This window comes from Haliotis asinina, chromosome 12 (genome assembly GCF_037392515.1).
Source record: "Haliotis asinina isolate JCU_RB_2024 chromosome 12, JCU_Hal_asi_v2, whole genome shotgun sequence".
In the NCBI taxonomy this organism is placed as follows: Eukaryota; Metazoa; Mollusca; class Gastropoda; order Lepetellida; family Haliotidae; genus Haliotis; species Haliotis asinina.
In genome coordinates this window covers 1,024,232-1,049,128 of record NC_090291.1, presented here as the reverse complement: position 1 = coordinate 1,049,128, position 24,897 = coordinate 1,024,232, and the positions used below count along the sequence as shown (strand labels likewise).

The 24,897-nt window shown below is 39.8% G+C and overlaps 1 protein-coding gene across 1 annotated transcript; it reads right to left on the bottom strand.

Annotated features, from left to right (window-relative positions):
- Positions 1-374: 374 nt before the first annotated feature.
- Positions 375-16,767, bottom strand: LOC137258641 (sodium- and chloride-dependent glycine transporter 2-like). The gene is made up of 14 exons (XM_067796338.1): positions 16,714-16,767; positions 16,406-16,553; positions 15,839-15,970; positions 13,463-13,778; positions 13,062-13,194; positions 12,257-12,391; positions 11,711-11,814; positions 10,926-11,050; positions 10,177-10,289; positions 5,607-5,744; positions 4,171-4,270; positions 3,819-3,919; positions 908-1,075; positions 375-497 (listed from the first exon to the last, which is right to left on the bottom strand). Exons 1-14 carry the CDS (start codon positions 16,765-16,767, stop codon positions 375-377), a joined length of 1,890 nt encoding a protein of 629 aa, XP_067652439.1.
- Between the last annotated feature and the right edge of the window lie 8,130 nt (positions 16,768-24,897).

Below are 24,897 nucleotides of genomic sequence, written 5' to 3'. Positions count from 1 at the left end.
AGTCTGGTAAGTATATTATCTAAATCTGTCTGTCTTCATTCATTTGTTCAACTTTGTCATGCTCTAGTACAGTTCCCTCCACAGAGAAATGCAAAACGTGCTGACAACCGTTGCAAATCAACTATTCAACTGTGTAAATGCATGAAAACGCCCTGTACCTCGCACTTTTCAACATTCTACTAGTATCACAGCGGGGGATGTACAAAATCGGCTTCAAACATTGGGTCTTCAGCGTGAAGAGCAACGCCTTAACCATTTGGTTACCCCACCGCCCCCATATTCTAATATGTGTGACAGAAATCTAACTTCGTGCAGAAATAATGTTTAAAATAGTGGGTCTTTTTGTGACTCATTATTGTGTGTTTTCGTTGTATCTATCGCCCCATTATAAACAGGAAGTTGTCCTTCAAGGATCTGGATTCTGTCTTGTCTTCTACTCCATGTCTCTCTCTGTATCTCAGCCATACAGACGTTGGCGTCATGGCTGCTTTCACACGCTGAAACAGATTGTACAGAGGGTTGCAGAAGAGTACGCTAAAAGGCCATATGCCAACAACCCACATACAAACGTGCAGACAATGTGTTCTTAGTCAGTTGCTTTTGATCAATAGCCCATTTTTCTATTGTGCTGTCACGTTACAGTCTACTAGTTTATATGCTCACTATGTAGTTGTAAATACAATGTGTTGTACTAGTGATTGTGCTGTCCTTTGGCGACAGGATTTGATAACATTTATGCATACATATTTCATACTTTTTAATTACTGTTTGAAGTTCTCTCCTCACGATATGGTTGAAATATTGCCGATGTGACGAGGAATTTTAACTCAAACACTCACTCTCAGTCCCTCACACTTTTGATATTCCAGTAGTACTGATATAACACGTAATGGTATGGAATACCAACCTGTGCCAGGGATCCTTCCATCTTGTGTATTTGTATCACCATGGTAACTGGTATAGGAACGACGGACACGAGGGCAATAAACCAGCCGAAGACGACGGCAGATCCGGGGTACCTGTACTCGCCATATGTTGGTGGATTATAGGAAGCCACAGTGAAAATCAAGGCGACCTGAAGGGAAACGTAAGGTTACTACAATAAGTTTGTCGTTTGGTGTTACAGGATTCGAATTTCTTTCTTTGATGGAGTTGAACGCTCTTGCTAAAGTGAGAAATGTCTGACATCTGCATCACCTTGTCTGGCTGTAAAAGCCAGGATCTACGCGATACTAGTAAAGTACTGCTCCACGTTTTGCACAGTCTAATGTGTCAAGCCTCCGATCTGACGGATTTACTAAAGTGCCATCAGTGGTTCAAAAATTGACTTCCTCGAACTGCAATCCAATGAGACTAATCAACCATTCGTCTGTTGAGAAACGTAAATTCAGCGTTGACACATACGACACATGGCGTAATCCTGACCAACATTAGTTCAAGTGACATTTAGGTAACTAGGTAAGGGGTAAAATGTGAGCTCGTCACACCGCAATATACACATGCAATTTAATTAAAGTATCATTAAACTTTAAGCCATGAATGATGATACTGATACAGTTATGTAAGTTTTTAGTTTCAGTAAGTGAAATACACGCTTACGCTGTGTTTTTAAAGGGCGTGCGGGACTGGACGGCCCTTGTAAATTCAGTGCTTAAGTGAGCTAAGTTTTAAGATATCGTGACCAAAGCTAGTTCTAAATTCATAATACATAAATATGATATGTAAATGCCTGTCAACAAATGACAGCCATATTATTAGATAATCACAAAATGAGCTGGTAAATTTACAAGATCTTTTTATTTATAAATGAGAATATTCAACCTTCGGCAGAGTGAGACGCAAACATTTCGCCATGATATTTCAACAAAGGTTATAAAGGGAGATAACTCGGGATGGATTAGTTTAAAAGATGATCGCAAGCGAAATACAGAAACATTTTATTTTTTGGATATGTTTATTGACATAAACATATATACTGCAACAATTTTATTTATCAGTTTATACTCATAATTCTAAAAATTCGAAGAGATAAGCGTTTGGCAGCCACCTTCCATCTGAAGGTCAAGGTCATTCGTACAACCCGTGTAGTGTGTCAAGTGACAGATTTGACCAGGTGTAGCATGCATGACTACTAGTTCTATTCCGGGACAAGCCAAAGAGCGAATCGTGCCCCTCGGGAAGGGTTTCATATTGGTGCATGAACATCAGAACTACTTTAAACCAAAACAATAAGTTCAACTCTATTCCTACTTGATTCCAGTGGTACTTAATATCACCGAAGGACTCATGCATTGTATTGCTGTTTTTGTGTTTTGCTTATTTATTTTAAAGAATTAAACCTCTTTGATACAACTAAAAGAAGGTGGAAAACGTCTTTGTTAAAGACATATTCTGACGTAATTATTTCCAGATGTTCACGTCACAATTCCAATTATGTTTCTAAACGTGGTGTAATAACCACAAATAGGAATGGATACTATGTAAACCACATTTATAAAAGCTACATAGAATCCTAAATCAGGAACTCAAACATTACTTTAAAATATTCCTGAAAATGGACATTCACGAGTGTAACCTCGCTGTCATACCCCAAGTGGAATTTAAATGAATTCGTTGAAGAATATATGAATGACCACCCCACCCCACCCCACCCCCCCTCCCCCAGAAAAAACAACACAAAGAGCAAAAAAAAAAAGCCAAAAAACAAAAACCAAAACGTCACACTAAGATATTCGCAGGCATGTGAAATGTATGTCCAGTGTTAAAGATGAAATTTGATTAGTTACATACAGATGTACATTACATTTTCTAAAACTGTTGGAAGCGCACGTCCAATCACCATAAGAAACCCGCAAGATCGTGAGAAATGCATTCACTTAGACCAGTGAGTGCCGTTGTCAACAAATACACGTTCGTGGTTTTTTCACCGTCAAATGTGTGGTTCTTATAAAAACTTTACATTAGATAGCCCAATTGTGCTACGATAGCTACGTTCTTAGTATTTTCAATATGATTTTAAAACAATAATATAATGCCATAACCCATTTAAGTACAGGGGATTATTTTATCAGAGCATGGTAATCATCACGCGCGTTCTGACTGGTTTGACGTATTGTCGTACACAACAAGCATCAGCAGGGAGACGAGTCTTCTTGGAGGTTACGGTTAGAACATCCTGGCAAATCCACCCACATGGTCTCGTATGCTTTGGTTATAAACCAATCAGAGACGACAAATTTATCTAAGGGTACTAAATGTATATATCACATGAATAAAACCATTATTCCCAAGGCCTGTGTCCTACTGATATTTCTGAATGTTTTCATATAGGTTTTGACACATGCACGTAACGACATACCCGTCCCCAGTCCTTAAAAGAAACTGATTGTTGTCTTGGTGGCTGGCATTTAATTAGGTAACGGCTGTCTAACTCTAAACACATTGCTTAAGGCAACTGAGTTTAGTTTTACGCCGCACACAGCAATATTCCAGCTGAATGGCAGCGGTCTGTAAATAATCGAGTCTGGACCAGATAGCTCAGTCATCAAACAGCATGATCACCGATCTGCGGAATTGGGAACCGATGACGTGTGTCACCCAAGTCAGCAGGCCCTACCATCTGATCCCGTTAGCCGCCTCTTACGACAAGGATAGGTTGCTGAAGGCCAATATTCTGACCCGGATCTTTACGGGTCTCCTCAGTCAAGGCTACAACCAGCAACCACACGCACGCACACACATTTACACTCGCGCAAATATTGTCGAATTTGATAATAAAACTCAATTCAGACAACCAGGTCACCTCACATCATACTTACAAGTAACAAAATGGGAAGGACGATGAAGCACACACATTTGTAGAGTACAGGGAGACGTTTTCCAACCATACTCTCCACATCAGCAGAGAACCGCCCTGCGCCTTATTAACGGACACATGAAGAACATTTGAGTCAGATTTACACACTAATGTCACAAGCATATAGGCGAATAGTATAGGCAGCTAGAAGCAGTTGGAAATTACCTTAGCCGAAGTGAGGTCATGTGGTTTGTGGCAGTAATAATATGCTGGTCTACAGAAATATTGACATTCATTTTTTAAGGTTCAGTGACACATCATGATTCAGTGTAAAGTATTTCCAACACACTTGTACATGTTCCTGGTGTACTTACCGTAGAACCAGCCAACAGCCACACACTCTAGTATGGCAATCACGAAACAGGCCACTGCTCCCATGTACCAGTCCACCACCTGGAACACGTACACTCCCCCCTCGAAAGAGGAAATATGTATATTTAATACCTACGAGGCGGTTAAAATATTTCATATGATGCCCTTGGGCAAGACATCACTTTGTCATGGTGACGTAACGTCATGAACAAATCAATGATGTCACGTTTATTCTATAACGTTTTTCACGCGGTGGCAGCGGGTAGCCAGTCCATGTTTGAAAGTAGATTTGGGTATACTTTCCTAAATTTGACGATTTCGGCAATAAATAGAATATCATATTTGTGCCCATATCATACCACGTTTACGACATTCGTGCTTAAATCCCTCTCTCTCGCTCGAGAAATACCAACATTTATGCACACGTGTCGTAAACATATACCATCAAAAAAGAAAAGAAAAAAAGGAAGAAACACATAGACGGGAAATCTGTTGCGAAAATGTTGCATTTCCAAACAACATGTATAAATCGTCCGCAAATAAAAATTAGTGCATGACATGTTACACCAGTTTAGAAGAATGTAATGTCTATACAACCAAGTGGATGCTTTTAGATAATGGAGACGTCGAGCACGATGGTGCCGACGCAGCACGACCCCGATGTCGGGCTTCCTGGCTGGTTCTCAGACCAGATCTCTTTTAACCTGTTTCCGTTTCAGTTAGACTGGATATCTTCTGTAGTCCAGGCAACCTGCCAAGTGTGCTCTCACCGGCTGAAATGCAATCGCGCAACTAAAGTACCCGGATGTACCGATCTTGGGCAGCAGTGGTAACTCGAGGTCTGTCTGTACGGCGATGGTCATTTGCTATACCTGTTTGGTTGCAACGAGCTGCAAGCCATGATATCTTGCTCAGACTATTTTGGTAATCTACATCATGCATTCGTTCAATGGCGATATTACGTGTCGCAGAATATCGTGAATACGTGACGTAGTGATTTGACCTTGAAACTCTTTCAAAACGAATGCCAATTTCTGAAAGTACTCTGGATTTATACTGACAGGCAGTGAACACTCCGATGCACAATTTTAACTAGAAGGTGATTTCTGTTGCTTTGTGGCGATGCCTTTCTAATCCTTGTAAGATATCTCATCAAAATCAACATTTTGAGGTAAATCGATTTTATACTTGAGCAGTTGTGTACAAACATGTTATCAACACTTTTGTTGCATATCTGGACGATCGTTTTAACACAAGAGGTACTTAATGGATTTTTAGAAATACAAATCGCCAATGCGTTTCTTTTGTTTTTGTTGATAGTATAGTATGGCATGGACACCCATGTAATATCCTCTATATGTAGGGTGTCCTATGAGTGAGTGTGTGTATCTATGCTTGTCTCTTAGTGTGTCAGGTTATATTACAAAACATCACTTACGTGTGTGGTGAAGACAAGGCCTGCAGTGAACACAGCTGTCATGAAGACAAAGGCCATTATGGGCTGAATATGTCTAGTGTGAAACTTCCGTGGCAGGAGGTCGTCTATGCAACTCAATGCTGTCTCTACATATCCAAACTGTTGGTAAGGACACACACACACACAAATAATTTCATTAAGCGCTTCCAAATACTCTAAAACAAATACATTTAACAGGCTATGTCTTCGCCTTTAATCAATGAAAAAGTGAGACATTTTCGAAAGAAAATGGATGCAGGCCATAATTGTAAATCAGAAATTCTTTAGCTATGGAGTTTTAAAAACAATATCAAGACTGCAATGAAAACTTTAACACTGCGACAGTATGCATTAGTTTTGACAAGACAGGCTACTTTCTTCTAAAGTAGTATTACGATGATGGTTTTGTCACACATTCAGCCTAGAGACTTACTGATAGGATGTAAGCCTCCAAGCACCCAGTAAAAACAGCGAGGGTCGCGTCAGACATCATTTGATGTCTGTGATTCCCTCCAGGCTTGTGGCGGTTCTTCCTGGTTGTATGTATAATGATGGCCATCATGCCAGCATATTTATAGGCCATTTAGAATTGGTACCTCTCATGTGGGGAGAAAGATTTCAATAATAAGTGTAGAACTTTGTATCATTTGATCCACGTTTCCAGGATTTCATAATGATTATTTTCTTTTAACTGTATCAATATATATTCGGGTCCCGACGGGTGACTAGCATATTGCCTGTTTGATCTGATAAAATGATACGTACACCGTCATTTTGTTGAACGGAATAAAACCATCCAGTAGAGCCCCATTATGTTTTAGTTCGAAGATATAACCATTCTCATCCATGGCGACATAGAGGTAGGTCAGGACCAGATCAATAATCCAGTTCAACTTGGGGACGACTTCTTGTCATGTGTCCACATTGTTGTGCGGAAGGTATAAGGGTGTTTTCATCGTCAGACAGACTGAATCCGTCGGTGGGCCTTAGATTACGCGATGGATTACGCGATGGTGGCGCTTTTATTAGTGTTTTACACGTCACCATGATTATACTCATGAGAAGACTATATGTAATTAATTTCCCGCCAATCTTTGATCGATATATTCAGAGATCTTCGTGCAAGTGAATAGCCTAGATCTGAGTGGGCCCTGTGGTCAAAGCATGGATCCAGTCGAGGCTTGCCTTGGGTTCCGATCATGGTCCTAGAACGACCCAACAACGTCGGTGCTGGTGTCTGTCGTCCCAGCCTTATTACCATGGAGTCCACGACCATGATCGTAATACTACTTCTCATGAAATACCTATTGTCTTATTACCATGGAGTCCACGACCATGATCGTAATGCTACTTCTCATGAAATACCTATTGTCTTATTACCATGGAGTCCACGACCATGATCGTAATACTACTTCTCATGAAATACCTATTGTCTTATTACCATGGAGTCCACGACCATCATCGTAATACTACTTCTCATGAAATACCTATTGTCTTATTACCATGGAGTCCACGACCATGATCGTAATACTACTTCTCATGAAATACCTATTGTCTTATTACCATGGAGTCCACGACCATGATCGTAATACTACTTCTCATGAAACACCTATTGTCTTATTACCATGGAGTCCACGACCATGATCGTAATACTACTTCTCATGAAACACCTATTGTCTTATTACCATGGAGTCCACGACCATCATCGTAATACTACTTCTCATGAAACACCTATTGTCTTATTACCATGGAGTCCACGACCATCATCGTAATACTACTTCTCATGAAACACCTATTGTCTTATTACCATGGAGTCCACGACCATCATCGTAATACTACTTCTCATGAAACACCTATTGTCTTATTACCATGGAGTCCACGACCATGATCGTAATACTACTTCTCATGAAATACCTATTGTCTTATTACCATGGAGTCCACGACCATGATCGTAATACTACTTCTCATGAAATACCTATTGTCTTATTACCATGGAGTCCACGACCATCATCGTAATACTACTTCTCATGAAATACCTATTGTCTTATTACCATGGAGTCCACGACCATCATCGTAATACTACTTCTCATGAAATACCTATTGTCTTATTACCATGGAGTCCACGACCATCATCGTAATACTACTTCTCATGAAATACCTATTGTCTTATTACCATGGAGTCCACGACCATGATCGTAATACTACTTCTCATGAAATACCTATTGTCTTATTACCATGGAGTCCACGACCATGATCGTAATACTACTTCTCATGAAATACCTATTGTCTTATTACCATGGAGTCCACGACCATGATCGTAATACTACTTCTCATGAAATACCTATTGTCTTATTACCATGGAGTCCACGACCATGATCGTAATACTACTTCTCATGAAATACCTATTGTCTTATTACCATGGAGTCCACGACCATGATCGTAATACTACTTCTCATGAAATACCTATTGTCTTATTACCATGGAGTCCACGACCATCATCGTAATACTACTTCTCATGAAATACCTATTGTCTTATTACCATGGAGTCCACGACCATCATCGTAATACTACTTCTCATGAAATACCTATTGTCTTATTACCATGGAGTCCACGACCATCATCGTAATACTACTTCTCATGAAATACCTATTGTCTTATTACCATGGAGTCCACGACCATCATCGTAATACTACTTCTCATGAAATACCTATTGTCTTATTACCATGGAGTCCACGACCATCATCGTAATACTACTTCTCATGAAACACCTATTGTCTTATTACCATGGAGTCCACGACCATCATCGTAATACTACTTCTCATGAAACACCTATTGTCTTATTACCATGGAGTCCACGACCATCATCGTAATACTACTTCTCATGAAATACCTATTGTCTTATTACCATGGAGTCCACGACCATCATCGTAATACTACTTCTCATGAAATACCTATTGTCTTATTACCATGGAGTCCACGACCATCATCGTAATACTACTTCTCATGAAATACCTATTGTCTTATTACCATGGAGTCCACGACCATGATCGTAATACTACTTCTCATGAAATACCTATTGTCTTATTACCATGGAGTCCACGACCATCATCGTAATACTACTTCTCATGAAATACCTATTGTCTTATTACCATGGAGTCCACGACCATCATCGTAATACTACTTCTCATGAAATACCTATTGTCTTATTACCATGGAGTCCACGACCATCATCGTAATACTACTTCTCATGAAATACCTATTGTCTTATTACCATGGAGTCCACGACCATCATCGTAATACTACTTCTCATGAAATACCTATTGTCTTATTACCATGGAGTCCACGACCATCATCGTAATACTACTTCTCATGAAATACCTATTGTCTTATTACCATGGAGTCCACGACCATCATCGTAATACTACTTCTCATGAAATACCTATTGTCTTATTACCATGGAGTCCACGACCATCATCGTAATACTACTTCTCATGAAATACCTATTGTCTTATTACCATGGAGTCCACGACCATCATCGTAATACTACTTCTCATGAAATACCTATTGTCTTATTACCATGGAGTCCACGACCATCATCGTAATACTACTTCTCATGAAATACCTATTGTCTTATTACCATGGAGTCCACGACCATGATCGTAATACTACTTCTCATGAAATACCTATTGTCTTATTACCATGGAGTCCACGACCATCATCGTAATACTACTTCTCATGAAATACCTATTGTCTTATTACCATGGAGTCCACGACCATGATCGTAATACTACTTCTCATGAAATACCTATTGTCTTATTACCATGGAGTCCACGACCATGATCGTAATACTACTTCTCATGAAATACCTATTGTCTTATTACCATGGAGTCCACGACCATCATCGTAATACTACTTCTCATGAAATACCTATTGTCTTATTACCATGGAGTCCACGACCATCATCGTAATACTACTTCTCATGAAATACCTATTGTCTTATTACCATGGAGTCCACGACCATCATCGTAATACTACTTCTCATGAAATACCTATTGTCTTATTACCATGGAGTCCACGACCATCATCGTAATACTACTTCTCATGAAATACCTATTGTCTTATTACCATGGAGTCCACGACCATCATCGTAATACTACTTCTCATGAAATACCTATTGTCTTATTACCATGGAGTCCACGACCATCATCGTAATACTACTTCTCATGAAATACCTATTGTCTTATTACCATGGAGTCCACGACCATCATCGTAATACTACTTCTCATGAAATACCTATTGTCTTATTACCATGGAGTCCACGACCATCATCGTAATACTACTTCTCATGAAATACCTATTGTCTTATTACCATGGAGTCCACGACCATCATCGTAATACTACTTCTCATGAAATACCTATTGTCTTATTACCATGGAGTCCACGACCATGATCGTAATACTACTTCTCATGAAATACCTATTGTCTTATTACCATGGAGTCCACGACCATCATCGTAATACTACTTCTCATGAAATACCTATTGTCTTATTACCATGGAGTCCACGACCATCATCAGCATAGTTGCAAAGAAGAAGACAGACCACAGCTGAGGAAGCGGAAGTAGCGCAACGGCTTCCGGGTAGACGATGAAACCAATGCCTGGACCTGCAAAATGCCAGTTGAAAGACCTCAGAGGGGAACTAGTAGTACGTGCAGTCATTATAAACTTGCAGAAGATTTTCACCACAAACGTTATACAGCATTAACCGTCGCCTTGTACTTCTCTTGAGGCCCGTCCGATGTCGCTTTTAACATACACCTTGAAGAGCTTCGACTGTTGCCAACGCCATTATCTACCCTGTAATCACATATTGCCATAAGCTATTGCCATGTTGAGAAAAGATCAAACACTTTGATCTGATACATTAATATATTAATATTTTGGACACCGTTTAACCAACAAGCGTTCAAGGAATCCCCTTCATCCTTAGTTGGTGATCTTTAGCCCATTTGTACTCAGTAGTGTTCTCTGTAATATCGTTTCAAGATTACCTGCCAGTTTTACAAACTCTGTCATACTCTAGTATTTTTACTGTTCTTCGTCAATAGGTGTTTTATTTTTAGTGATGATAACAGTTCTCGTCACGGTATGGTTGAAATATTGCCGCGAACCTACGGTTAAGACGAGCTGTTAAGTTGGTATTCATAAAGCCGTATGCTTCATCATTACACTCACCATCTTCTAGGATGCCGATCAAACAACTGACAAAACCAGCCAGTTGTTTGTCATTATGGACTCACCTGAAGTCACGACGTCAGGGACGGGCTGTTGTAACTCATGAGCCAAGAAGCCAACCGTCGCGAAAACAACGAAGCCAGCAAAGACACTCGTCAACTCGCCGATGACAGTTACGATGATGGAGTCCCTGTCAGTCATGTCAGATGTTTTACAACTGTTTGGTGACTCCACATATACAGCGCCGTTGTGTGAAGTTATCGAATTGTACAAGTTTCTGTTACAGACCATTTTATCAAGAGTTACATCTTATGAAAGAACTATGGAGGGTAATTCTAAGTATTTAGACAGGTTTAGGTTTACTGAGATAACCACACTTTCTGAGCATTATCATCGGGTAACGGAGATATTTATTAGTTATTGTAGGATATTTATATAGCGCATATATACATGCAACTTATGCTTGCTCAAGGCGCTGGTATTTGTTTCACATTATATATCAATCTCAGCTCCATAGGGAGTATGCCATTCGTGCACCCACCAGGCGCACCGAGTTTATTGTGTGTCTCTCGTCATAACGAAGCACCCAATTCTCAGCTGTGTGGACGGGGACATATCGTCACAACACTTTGTCAGTGTTTACTGCACGTTACTGTACCCACAACTAGGCGTGTTTGCACGTATTCGTGTGACTACCATCTGGTCATATACCTACAGATTCGTGGGTTCCTTTAATTGCACAGGGTGTTGTATTGTACACTAGAGGCTGTGACAATAAAGAAAGAGTCTGCACACTGAGTCATTGCAGTGGAGTTATGTCTACGTTGCTGGACTACACGCATGCATATACCTTATAAGACTGGAATGAAAAGAATTGTGGCTTGCCATGACAATGAGGGTCCCCCATGCCGTGCCGACAGAGAAGAACACTTGAACAAGAGCCTCTAACCACACCTGCAGAGACATATACGTCGACATGATGTTCAATGTGCAGTACCTAGGCGCAATCACTATCAGAGATCATGTGTAAAGAACATGACTACATGAAAGAATACGTATTTGAAGCAAATGAGATTTGAAAAATGTACTTTATTCAAAATACAAATTTACCACTTATGTTCTTCACACCGCTACAATTTGACACAAGTATGCTTGAAGGTCATAAATAGTTAATGCTTTGAAAACTCATATGGACCGTCAATTAATTTTCAAGCAATACTAGACCAATCAATAGAGCCTGTGTATTGATTTGAACAATTCAAAATTCAATCAGTAAGCGTCATCTTTAACTGACAGTGATTCTTCATGCTTCTTCTTCTATACTTCTTCTGCTTCACTTTTATTCATTCCACAGGTTCATCTACACCCTACCATTTCATACCGTGCGAACACACACCTGAGGATGTTCAAGGCGGCTGAAGTCTGGGGTCAGGTAGAAGAGAATTCCATCCAGTGCACCTGGCATAGTGCACGACCTCACCAGTAGCACCAACAGCAAGAAGTATGGCATCAACGCTGTCACATACAACACCTGTGGACATACACAAACGGTTGACAATGCTAATACCTGTTACGTTTGGGGTTGCTTACACAGCAATCACCGCGCCCACTGCACAAAGAAGTTGTACAATACCTATCAATGAACGACATCGTTATACCCAGGCCTAGAAAAAAAACGAGTTAAACATTGCATTGTACTCTCTGCAAAACAATATGTATTAACCAATAATGATATAGGGGATTGATATCTTATGCATGAGTCACAGCAGACATCATGGAATATTCTGTACCGTGATTTTGATATTTCCATTAGGTTTCCCGTTAGTTGTGCAACAATTCATGGCGACATGATACAGGTAGGGCTGATGAAAAAAACTCGTTAAACTTAACACTGACCAAAGACATTTATGAATGATTAAATCGGCTATTGATATTTTAATCAGAAGTCACCGCGGCCATTCTGCAATATCCCTATAACGTTTTTATTGGCTTGTACCATAACCAGCAGTTAAGGATGTCATGGTACAAAGGTACATAATCCCCCAGCTTAACATAGGAACACCTTAATACTCAACTGGCATTTCTGAGAACTGTTGGATCCAGCAGTGTACGTGCAGTGGAATGTATGGAGAATTAATAGCACAGAAGATAGAAATAGATTCAAAAGGGCTGACTTAAATAGTTACACCATAAATTGATACCTTTCCTAAGGATTTGATTCCTTTCATGATACAAAGGAATACGGCAACACATGTGATGAACCAGCAGATTACGAGATGTGGCTGCATGGCGCCAAGGTCGTCTATCCCTGACGAAACGCCCAGAGCCTTGTATCTGGAATGTATGGTGCTTATTCAACAGAGATGAGGATGTTAACATTACAACAAATACATTGGAGGCAACAATGTATGCAATTTTAGGAACGTTGTGGAATGAGATGGCAACATGTGTGTACCCAGTTTAAACACAAGGAAAACTAAGACAGTATGTTTGCATCCAGACGGTCCCTTGTACAGCTTGGTAGTTAGCAAGATTAGCTCTGTTTTGTGTTATTGTGTGGTGAACACTCGCAGCTGTGACAACGCTTGCTACTCATACTCACTGCCAGAATTCCTCTGTTGATGTTTGTCCCAAACCAATTGAAAGTTCTTGTGTTCGGTTGATGTGAACATGTCCAGTGTTGCCAGTTGGATAATGTGTACTGATCATACCCTCTACAGTTGTGTTAGTGGATATGGAAATGTTTGGCCTTGTGTCGTCTACAGCAATACATCGTGGCGTGTTCCATGAGTTGTTGCAGGTCGTCCAGGGCAGGACGGTGGAGAAGGAGCTGTAGATGTAGTACAGGGCCCAGGCAAACACCATACTGTAGTACGGCACGATAATACAACTGATACACAGTATGCAATATCCAACACCTGGAAATGTAGAAACATTCATTATCTACTTCTTTGACTTGCATTACAGAAGTTGAGGAACTGAAGAATGACGACAATTCTTATAGATCTTACTTCTTTGACTTGCATTATAGAAGTTGAGGAACTGAAGAATGACGACAATTCTTATAGATCTTACTTCTTTGACTTGCATTACAGAAGTTGAGGAACTGAAGAATGACGACAGTTCTTATAGATCTTACTTCTTTGACTTGCATTATAGAAGTTGAGGAACTGAAGAATGACGACAATTCTTATAGATCTTACTTCTTTGACTTGCATTATAGAAGTTGAGGAACTGAAGAATGACGACAATTCTTATAGATCTTACTTCTTTGACTTGCATTATAGAAGTTGAGGAACTGAAGAATGACGACAATTCTTATAGATCTTACTTCTTTGACTTGCATTATAGAAGTTGAGGAACTGAAGAATGACGACAATTCTTATAGATCTTACTTCTTTGACTTGCATTATAGAAGTTGAGGAACTGAAGAATGACGACAATTCTTATAGATCTTACTTCTTTGACTTGCATTATAGAAGTTGAGGAACTGAAGAATGACGACAGTTCTTATAGATCTTACTTCTTTGACTTGCATTACAGAAGTTGAGGAACTGAAGAATGACGACAGTTCTTATAGATCTTACTTCTTTGACTTGCATTATAGAAGTTGAGGAACTGAAGAATGACGACAATTCTTATAGATCTTACTTCTTTGACTTGCATTATAGAAGTTGAGGAACTGAAGAATGACGACAATTCTTATAGATCTTACTTCTTTGACTTGCATTACAGAAGTTGAGGAACTGAAGAATGACGACAGTTCTTATAGATCTTACTTCTTTGACTTGCATTATAGAAGTTGAGGAACTGAAGAATGACGACAATTCTTATAGATCTTACTTCTTTGACTTGCATTATAGAAGTTGAGTTCTTATAGATCTTACTTCTTTGACTTGCATTATAGAAGTTGGGGAACTGAAGAATGACGACAGTTCTTATAGATCTTACTTCTTTGACTTGCATTACAGAAGTTGAGGAACTGAAGAATGACGACAATTCTTATAGATCTTACTTCTTTGACTTGCATTACAGAAGTTGAGGAACTGAAGAATGACGACAGTTCTTATAGATCTTACTTCTTTGACTTGCATTACAGAAGTTGAGGAACTGAAGAATGACGACAGTTCTTATAGATCTTACTTCTTTGACTTGCATTACAGAAGTTGAGGAACTGAAGAATGACGACAGTTCTTATAGATCTTACTTCTTTGACTTGCATTACAGAAGTTGAGGAACTGAAGAATGACGACAGTTCTTATAGATCTTACTTCTTTATTCTGTATACTTCTGTATTCTGTGAAGGTAATATTACGAGACATTTAATAGTGCAGAAGGCCCGGGGGCATTTCCCGAGAGGAGAGGGCTGATTTTCCCAATCGACCTAAAATACATACATAAATTGTCAAGAATGTCATGGTTTAGGATCATAATTTCGATAATTGCAAGAGGAAGCGAAATTCTATCAGATTTGAGAGAAGTTACTTCTGAATTTGTACTTTCACACAATGCCTCACGGCAACGGTGTATTTATTGTATCCATTTGTGAACTTATAATTTATTAAATTTTGTTACACTAGGTAGTTAGACGTCCTTTGTTAGTTACAGACCATTTCTGATTATCTTTAGTACTATGTTTACTGCTCTTTTTGTCAAATTGCTTCTGAAATTGTACTGTATTATCATATGATACCCTGGTATTGATTTTTGAACTTCAGCAATGTTAGACTACATTTGTTAATTACAGACTATTTGTTTTGGCTTCATATCTATTTCTTTTAGGGACTGACCCCCCGGTCAACGTTTAGAACTCCGCTGGGATAATAGCGTGCATAGACTGCAGGTTACCTTGTACTGGTTATATGTCGCAACTGCCCGGTAATCGGTAAGAAGCCATGTAACATTGCATTTTGAGAAGGGTTAAAGACTATTACCAACCCAATCTTGTATACGAATAAATAATGCGTTTTGTCATTACCTTTCATGAGAGGACATATCGCCCAAACCTTTATTGGTCCTTTAGCAGAAAACTGACCAAGAGCCACTTCCAGGATGAAGAGAGGGATTGCTAGCATAGTTGTAGCGATGAAGTACGGTATCAAGAACGCCCCTGTGCAGAAACGGATGGTTATCTGAATGACTTTTGAGGACTACCTGGGTTTGGCAGAAAGAAATACCTTCTTAAACACTGTAGGGATTGCAGAAGGCTGTTGTAAACGATGTCGTTGCATTCTCGAGAGGAACTCGGTGGGTTTCACCAAGCAATGCTTCCATGGCGATGTGTTGTAACCGTGCTCTCAATACGTCTGGTTACATCACAGATGTACTATTCGCTGCCAGGAATGCAAGCAGAAAACAGGCCCTGACCTGATGATTAACGTAACCAGCCTGATGGCTACTTTCCTCTTTACGGCATCCCACATCATTCGTAAATCTGTGCTAAACGTTTTACAAAAAGGAGAATCTTTCTAAATTCCGGAGACTATGTATTCATTTTGACACAGGGAATTTATGGTTAAAATTGAAACAATCAGTTCATACTTACCACCTCCATTCTTTTGACAGACGTACGGGAACCTCCACAGGTTGCCTAGTCCCACCGAGAACCCAAGAACAGCAATGATGCCCTGAAACTTGTTGGACCATTGTGGTTTCCTTCCACTTGCTTCCTCGTGTGTGTTTGAAGCATGTTCCTGCAAATGTGTTTGTCATGTGACTTGCATGGGTGAAAAACTGATTTGATGGACAATCTGCAAGATGTTTGATGTTTTCCATAACGTTATACAGAGTATTTGAGCGGGGTTTGCAATATACCCTTTATTTAACAGAGTAGCCAGAGCAGCCATTACTTACCGTCACACTGCCGGCATGCTCGGACAAGCAGGTTTCTTTCTCCTCAATCGCCATGTCTCCGTTGATGAATGTACCTGGTAATTAATTAACAAACTATGATTGAATTAATAATTATGCATAATAATTGGAAGGTATAAATTCATTTAACTTTGTCAAGAGGGTTGTGTTGTGTTTTTATGTGCTCCCTGAGAGAAACTGAGAGGTCATTTATTTTGGTGTTTGCACCAGGATTCGAACCCTGGTCTTTGTCGTGAGAGGCCCACATACTAAGCACTAGAACACTGTGCTGTTACATTTCAAAAATTTCTAAATAGCATTGTGCGTTTATACTAAAAACTCGATCCGGTGGAAATAGGTGTATTGCTATTTTTCGAAGACATATTAATGATTCCACTAGTCGCTATATGTTTAGATTGAGTCGTATTTGCTTGATGCAGTTACGTGCTCTAGAACAGCCCTTTGGATTGATCCCAGTGGGATGTACAGAGGCAAATTGCCGCAAGGGAGAATGTACCGCTTATCTCGAACACAACACTTCATAGATTGTGTTTTAGGTTAACATTAGGGCCCTCCAATATATAATGTTGACATGTTTCAGGGATCGTGTCACTACACTGGTCACAAAGATGTAATACATCAGACTGGACAAGTGGACGAAGTCGCACTTGCCGATATCTTCCCAACTGCAATACGCTGGCCACTCGTGGGAGTGTCTCGGGCGTGTTTTGACGTTGACGAAGACGTCGATGGGGGTGATGCTATGGAGTTTAGATCTTGTTATTGGGGAAGGCCACGGCAACACACTAACATTTGGTTTGTCAAGGTATCTAGCACGTATTCAAAAGCAGAATCAGACCTTATACAATTAATAAGCACAAATTACCTGCTCCGGTGGAGGAGATGTAGGCTTTAGGAATTTCCCTTTTGAGCTCATCATGTCTAATTGTTGTATTTATATTTGAGAAACATCAGTCGTAATGGGATAATGCGTGGCCAAATCGTGGCATATCGGATGCTATGAAAGGTTGCCTTTCACAACATTCTAAACTCGTTTCGGGGGCAATGACTTGTTCTGCGCGAGTCTAATAAATCAAACGAAACTGCACCACATACAGTCACCATTCAAACGCATGGTGCATCGAAAACTAAATTCATCACTCTCAGACATACGAAATTGCGACATACGAAACAAATCGACATCTCAGCACAAGTAACTTTCAACACTTACGGGTGATTTTAATAATTATACATGTCACCAACAACGCAATTCCCTTCTGCCTTGTGCATTGAACTGTGAATGTCTGGAAGAAATATACAACGCACATCCATTTACCTGCCAATGTCAGAGCATGTCGTAACACTAATACATGCAGTGCAGAGTTATGTGTTATGAATGAGGCAAGTTTTAGTAACGTTTCATGCCTCTCCAATACAAGTGGAACCTGCTTTTGCTGTACATAACTTACTCAAAAATGCCATCATTGCTCAATCACACTAAAATGCGCACTTTAAATTTTCAATACATAATTATCCAGAACGAAGCCATAGGCACAGAGGGCAGTATCCTATAGATGTTCAGTGTGTGAGAAACCGGGAGATCGAGAAGACTAAGGTAACAAACAAACATTGTTTTGCTGGAGCAAGTCCTGTCATGCATTGTCATGCTTCAGATATCAAACGTTGACCTTGATGAAGTGAACGGCCTGACGTTCAATTGGTCTTCGGGCAAAATGTCTGGCTTCCCATAGCCACACTGTCTGTTCGGACAATTTATAAATTTATAAATTTGGCATTTTTATGTGTGAGAGGAAAAATAGATTCGGCTTTTATCTGAACGACGTAAATATATCTCAAATTGGTTTGTGTGTTTATCGTTACACGCAATAAATGTCTCCTACTGATATTTTCAAGTATTCGTCGCAACTGTGTGAAATATACGTGGTGTGTATATATACGTGGCGTCGCATGACCGTCCTTCACGAAACGTGATATTGTAAACACTATCCAATATGGCAGAAAGTTCACTTTGGCGTTCGTGTTTACGTACATTACGTACAACTGATTTTGGGTTTGTCGGCGACGTTTCAGAATTGCTATTGGTGATTTTATTGTGAAGTAGATCTTACCTCCAAACCGTTTCTTGTGTTCTCTGCTAATGAGGTAAGCAAGCCCTGGTGTGACACAACCTGCACGTTGAGCGGGAAGGAGAAATGTATTTGATAGAAACGTGTCTGATACCGTGACTCAAGAGCTGAGCGATATGGTGGAAACTACACAGTACATCCCAGTATCCATCTTTTGACTTACCTGAAAAACCGCGGTAACCGAACCATGCAGAACTCCTTAATGATAAAAAATGCATCGAAACGTGAAGACATAAGTTAGCATAATTTTAGTTTCTATTACCGCCTGTTGGGTGTGCATCAAAACATGAAAGCACGTAATAGTCCGTAACGAACCGCACTGGCACGCAAAGCATCTATATTCCCTGGCATCTCACAACCCTTTCAGGATCTGCCACGCGCGACCACGTTGTTTCGCGTTTTGTCACCGTTGTTTAACCCTTGTTGTTTTATCCCGGTTCTCACAGCAAGCTAGGCTATGTGGCAGCCGATTGAAGGGACAAGACGTAGCTCAAACACGTCATGTTGTAAATAATAAAGACGTTGTAAACCATACCATACGTTGTTATGATACCTTCCGACTTTGAAATTCCCATCATACACCTAGATAGATTGTTTACAGTGCAAACGTAATGGAAATTTACCCATAATGAAACATAGTGATTTGGGCGTACTTCTGAGGCATTGCTGTGTCACAAGGAAAGACCGAGGGCTTTTGGCACAAACAAAAGGTTGGTGACTTAATTTGCTACTTCTGTGTTAGTGAGAAAATAGTCAATTAACCCTAATTAGATGAATTTCACCTTGAATTGCCTCAGATCACACAAATGCAACAAATCCAAATAAACCAACAGAAGCAAAAACATCTAAACCAATAAAAAGGCAAAACAGCGTGCAAGTTTAATACTGGATCAAACAACAGTTTAATGTGCAAGAAATTCAGATATATAGATATACAGATATACATACATAGATATGGACAAGCAGAAGATGTTCTGCACTTAAAACACGCTCTGCTAATCACAGTTGGTGTCTTCAATAATATCTGTTGGAACAACAAGTTGACTGCAGCCGACATAGTAGCTTTGATGTGAGACCTGTAAATATTGTAGAACTGACGTGGTATTGTCCCCGTGCATCAGTAGACGAAGAAACTGATTCACGTGAGCCAATTCAATGATCACAACATAGTCATGCGACATAGTGAAATCAAGAAATGAGTGGTCTTTTAGTGTCTATCCGGACGAAGTCTCCCATTACTGTCAGTTTGAATTGACGATTTCAAGATTGTCCAAGCAACATCCTAAAGCGTACGCATCTATCAACGTATATACTACTTCTGTGTTTGTATTGAATAGCTAATTAAAGCATTTCTCCATAGTCTGAGACTGACTATGTGCATATTGTTACGGTTAAAAATTGCCGTGACAAAAGGTGTAAAAAATCCCCTGTGAACCAGCAAAACAGAACAAAGACAAGTCTAAAACATTCAAATACTGTATTAATAAGCAAGAGAGCAAGTTATACAAGGTCACGAATCAATTTCACAATACCGATTTCAAATACAATACAAATGAGACAAAATCTAAGGCAATGGGTCACAAGATATAGCAAACTCACCAAAGTCTTAGTGCGAGAGGGAAACAGTTGTGCAACAGTGTAACAGTGAGCGGTCTGGCAGCGCTGACCAGGTGTTTCAGATGCGGAGAGATATATACTCCAGTCAATGTGTGTCCGTGTCCAACACGGCAACTAGCACTTATAGATACTGTCATAGTTTCAAGAACTTTCGAGCAGTTATGACCATTGGTACTAACGTGGAGAGCTCTAGAAACAATCATAGTGGTCTCGTGTTGTTGTTTTTCAAAAGGACGTAACACCAAAGTACTGCCTTAGAGGCGTGCTGCTTACATAATTCTCTGCAGGAATTGTGACCCATAATAACTAACACTAAAACCTTAAATATTGTGACCCAATTACACCTACCCAAATAATAATTCATAACAACTGAAATCACGGAAAGTACACTCTCGTAACAATATACATTAATGATTCTCACAGGTTCACAAATATGTTGGGTCAAATTTGATCATCAGCAACTAACATGATCAGGTGGTGGTCGTTCTCACCTACTTGTTTGATGCGCGCCACCATATCCCAGTTACGAACAACGGGTCAAAAAACGCTTTGGTATTGGATCCATAAGGCTGTACGAGATATGGCGAGATCCTCATGCAGAACCTTCCACCCTCTTGCCTTCTGACAAAAAGCTCTAAATCTGACTGCACCCTCTAGCGCAGGATTATTGCCTGATTCAAACCCCGTGACCCTCTTACCCGCTATTGAGATACCTCCAACCGTCCAGGACTGCTACGATCGTCTGTGGAAGATTGAGACTCGTTCGAAGCAAGACAGGAAGATGGTGTCAGTTCTTGTGGATCAGACCGCGTGGATGTTGTCGGTTGGGCACAGCAAACAACGAATATGTTGGTCGACGTCTTGTCTAAGCTGGACAAGGAAGTACTCTAAGAGGATATGGAAGACAAGGAGAATATCGAAGACATCGAGGAGGAACATTTTCATAAACAGAAGCTTGGGCAGAGGATAGAATCAATCCAGAATTTTGTATGACTGCCTTTGCTCTGTGGACTTTCTTGTGGATGACCTGGAAGCACTGCACATCAGCCAAACAAGATGATTCACAGTTCATGGCCCCCATACACACACAGGACGACGTAAAGAATGAAAAACCTTCCAGGAACCCCTTCCACATGAACTAAAAATGTATGCACCTCGAACTACAAATGAATGTTTTTTGTCTGCATGCATCTGGAACTACGAGCGATATATGTTTTTCGTCTGGACTATGAACAATGTATTTTTTTGCCTGCTTGCATCCCGGTCTATGAATGATGTATGTTTTTTTTTTTTTGCGTGCACCTTGAACTACAAACAATCTTTATTTTTTGTTTACGTCCAGGCAATGTAGAAAAAAAATATCGAGGGAGTGTCTTGTAGTTTTTCCACAGAACCTATTTTCGCTAAAGGTCTGGAAGCAGCAACTCAACTCCTCTGTCGTCTTTCCTTTTTGAAATAGGGGATCGACGTATTTTCCCGAGCTTACATGGAAATGGCTCATTCACAAGCTGTAAACGTTCTGTTCCCCCCATCTCGAATTGTTTCTTGTATCTGGTATCTGTAGACTGGAAATGTTTCCCCACTTGATGAAGTAAGAATCAACAACAGTCTGTTCTTACCTTCATATTTAGCCACAGCAAAATTTATGCATGTATAGTCACCTGCTGAAACATCAGAAACTTTTTTGTGTTTACTACATGGTGGTGCTGCTACTTCTAGCCCTTTTGTCCCGCCGTAGTGTGGTAATTGGTGATGCATAACTTTCAAATTAAACCCTTGAGTGGGTTCTGAATCACCTGATAGTAGCCGGTAAATGCATTGACCATTTATGTGCAATTCTTTGCTGAATTTCTAACAAGGTTTGAATATCATATTGCCCAACCAGCACAGGCCCCATCATATATATTTAGGATAAACCCGTGTATGATTTGGCATTCTGGAACCTCAAATGGGAGGTGGCTCTGAGGTGTGTAGTCCATGTCTTTATTTTCCCATAAAACACATTGCTTGCTTCAAACGGTATGGTTAGTTGCACCATACTTACATGTTGAGCTGTCTCCACCAAAGATTATAGGACAGCTTTAGTTAAGAGTGAAGCATTTATCCTCAGACTCCTAGCAATTTCACAGTATAAGTTTTCCGTTAATTGTATTAAATTGATTTGGTTGAAAGAGGTGAACGAAATCAATTACTTCTCCATTTTCGACATACTTAAGGAAGCTGCACAAACAGAGTTCTAGAAATTGTTGTGGAATTTGGTATCGTTCATAGAAGATGTACCCCAAAGGATTTGTTTCTCTCGGTCAGAGAGAATTACATGTGAAACACCTACAATTTTTTCTTCAGAGGCGGCCCCCGCTGGTTGTAGTGAAAGGAAGCCCCCCCCCCCCTAAGGCCCCTCGAACTTTCATGTATCTAGCTTATGATTTGTGATATTTTTTCCTTGATTCCTGAATGGATAAATTACCTGATCTGATCTCAGCATGAGATTCATGCATTAGTTTGGTTCTGGGCATTTATACTATGTACCTATTATAATTTTAATTGGAGGTACACTTTGTGCCGGGGTTAACCACAGTATTGAAATAGTTAGGGAGTCAATGGTACATAGTTTGCTATATCCTTGTAAATCTTGTCAACAGTCCAAACAGAACCTTTATTAGTGTAACGTTCTCGAATTGTTTCTAATGACCGGCCAATAGCATTTGGGTGTGATGCATCTTCCTGAAGTAAACGTTGTTATCCCAATTGCCTGTTGTTGGGGACACCCCACATAGAACAAAGTGGGATACTTTGGAGTGACTGAATAGTTATAAAACATTCAACTGAAGATTAAAATGCCTTTATTGTGGTACCCCTGCTAGTGTTCCCCCTAGGGTTCAAAAAGGGCAGGGTAAATTCATGGAAAAGGGCACTTCAAAACATAAAAGGGCATGTTGGAAAAAATAACAAAATGTGTATGAAGTTGAATTGTCTTATAATTTCAATTCTAAAGTTCGTTTTTACTCTCCTCAGTTTGCACTTTAAGATTAGAATTTAAAAAAAAGCATTTCAAGACATTAATATGTTGCCACATTTGTTCACAATTTTACAAAACACACAAACAACAGTACTTTCTGTGCATCTTCAAGTGCGGCACTTTCCTTTTCTGTGTATCTTGAGAAAATGTTTTCAATGGACACTTTGTCATCCTTTTCCATAAGGACAGCATCTCGATGCATTTGAGAATTCTCATGGAGGGAAACCTTATCAAGTCGGACAGTCTCGCATCCAACCTTCTGTCCAAACCTGAGATCCATTTCTGCCCTTAGTATTCCACTTGGAGCATAATGAACAAAACATCTTCCCTTCATTTTGTCATCTTCTGAGTACCTCAGTCAGGGCCGGTTTTGCTGCCAGTTTGTGTCAAATGCACTTTTGTGACCACCATCTTTCTTCTTTGTTTGAATAACTGCCTCTGACTCCTGTGTCCTTGAGTTGACATACGAAACTACCTCTGACTCGTCTAATTCCGGCCTGAAAAATAGTATACAATTTTAAAATACCATGTTAAAAATATTTTAAGATGGTGAAATTTGATATCATGACTACTTTTACTAAAATATCCCACAAACATTCGCCTGGACGTAAGCATCTACTGTAAGTTCTGTCTGCTTCAACATGGCGTATGGCTTCCCATTGTTTGAAATCGAAAAAGATTTATTCCTTCAAGACATACTTCTTAATGAAATCGCTACTAAACACAAAACTAAAAGAACTGGTTTAACAGTGTGTAAGCTGTTTCAACTATTTCATTTACCAGGACAAATAACGAAATAAAACAAGTTCAGTTTCAAATTGCTGATGGGTTCAAAATGGCGGACATTTTCGAGTTACAGATTTTAACTAAACGGCACAGTCGTATAAATATCTGTCCCTAAACGCACAAAAATACATTCCGTGTAATCCACAGATTATTGTCTGTAGCAAATAAAGGTATTATATGAAAAGCATGTGAAAAAGAATCGGAAATCAACAGCTTAAAAATTACGAACTTAGAGGCACATACCGGTTCGGAGCGAAGAAATCTAACAGTCGGCGACACTTCCTTGCTTCAGCCGTCACCGCTTCTTCTCTTTTCCTCTTGTTTCTTTCCTTGGTAGGCATTGTGATTCATAAGGCGAATGAAACTCCTTTGACTTTGCCATGGTTTATATGTCAATTTCTTATTCATTATAAAAAACAATATCGCGACTCCTCAAGAAAGGGAGAGAACTCCGTCCTTGGTAAAATCCGGAAAATACACACGCGTCGTAGCAAAAGACTGCGATTGAGGCGAAAAGGACAGGGCGCAAAATAAAAAGGGCAGGGCGCAAAAATCAAACGGCAGGGCGCTGCGCCCTCCTAAATGTGCCTAGGGGGAACACTACCTGCAAATTTGACA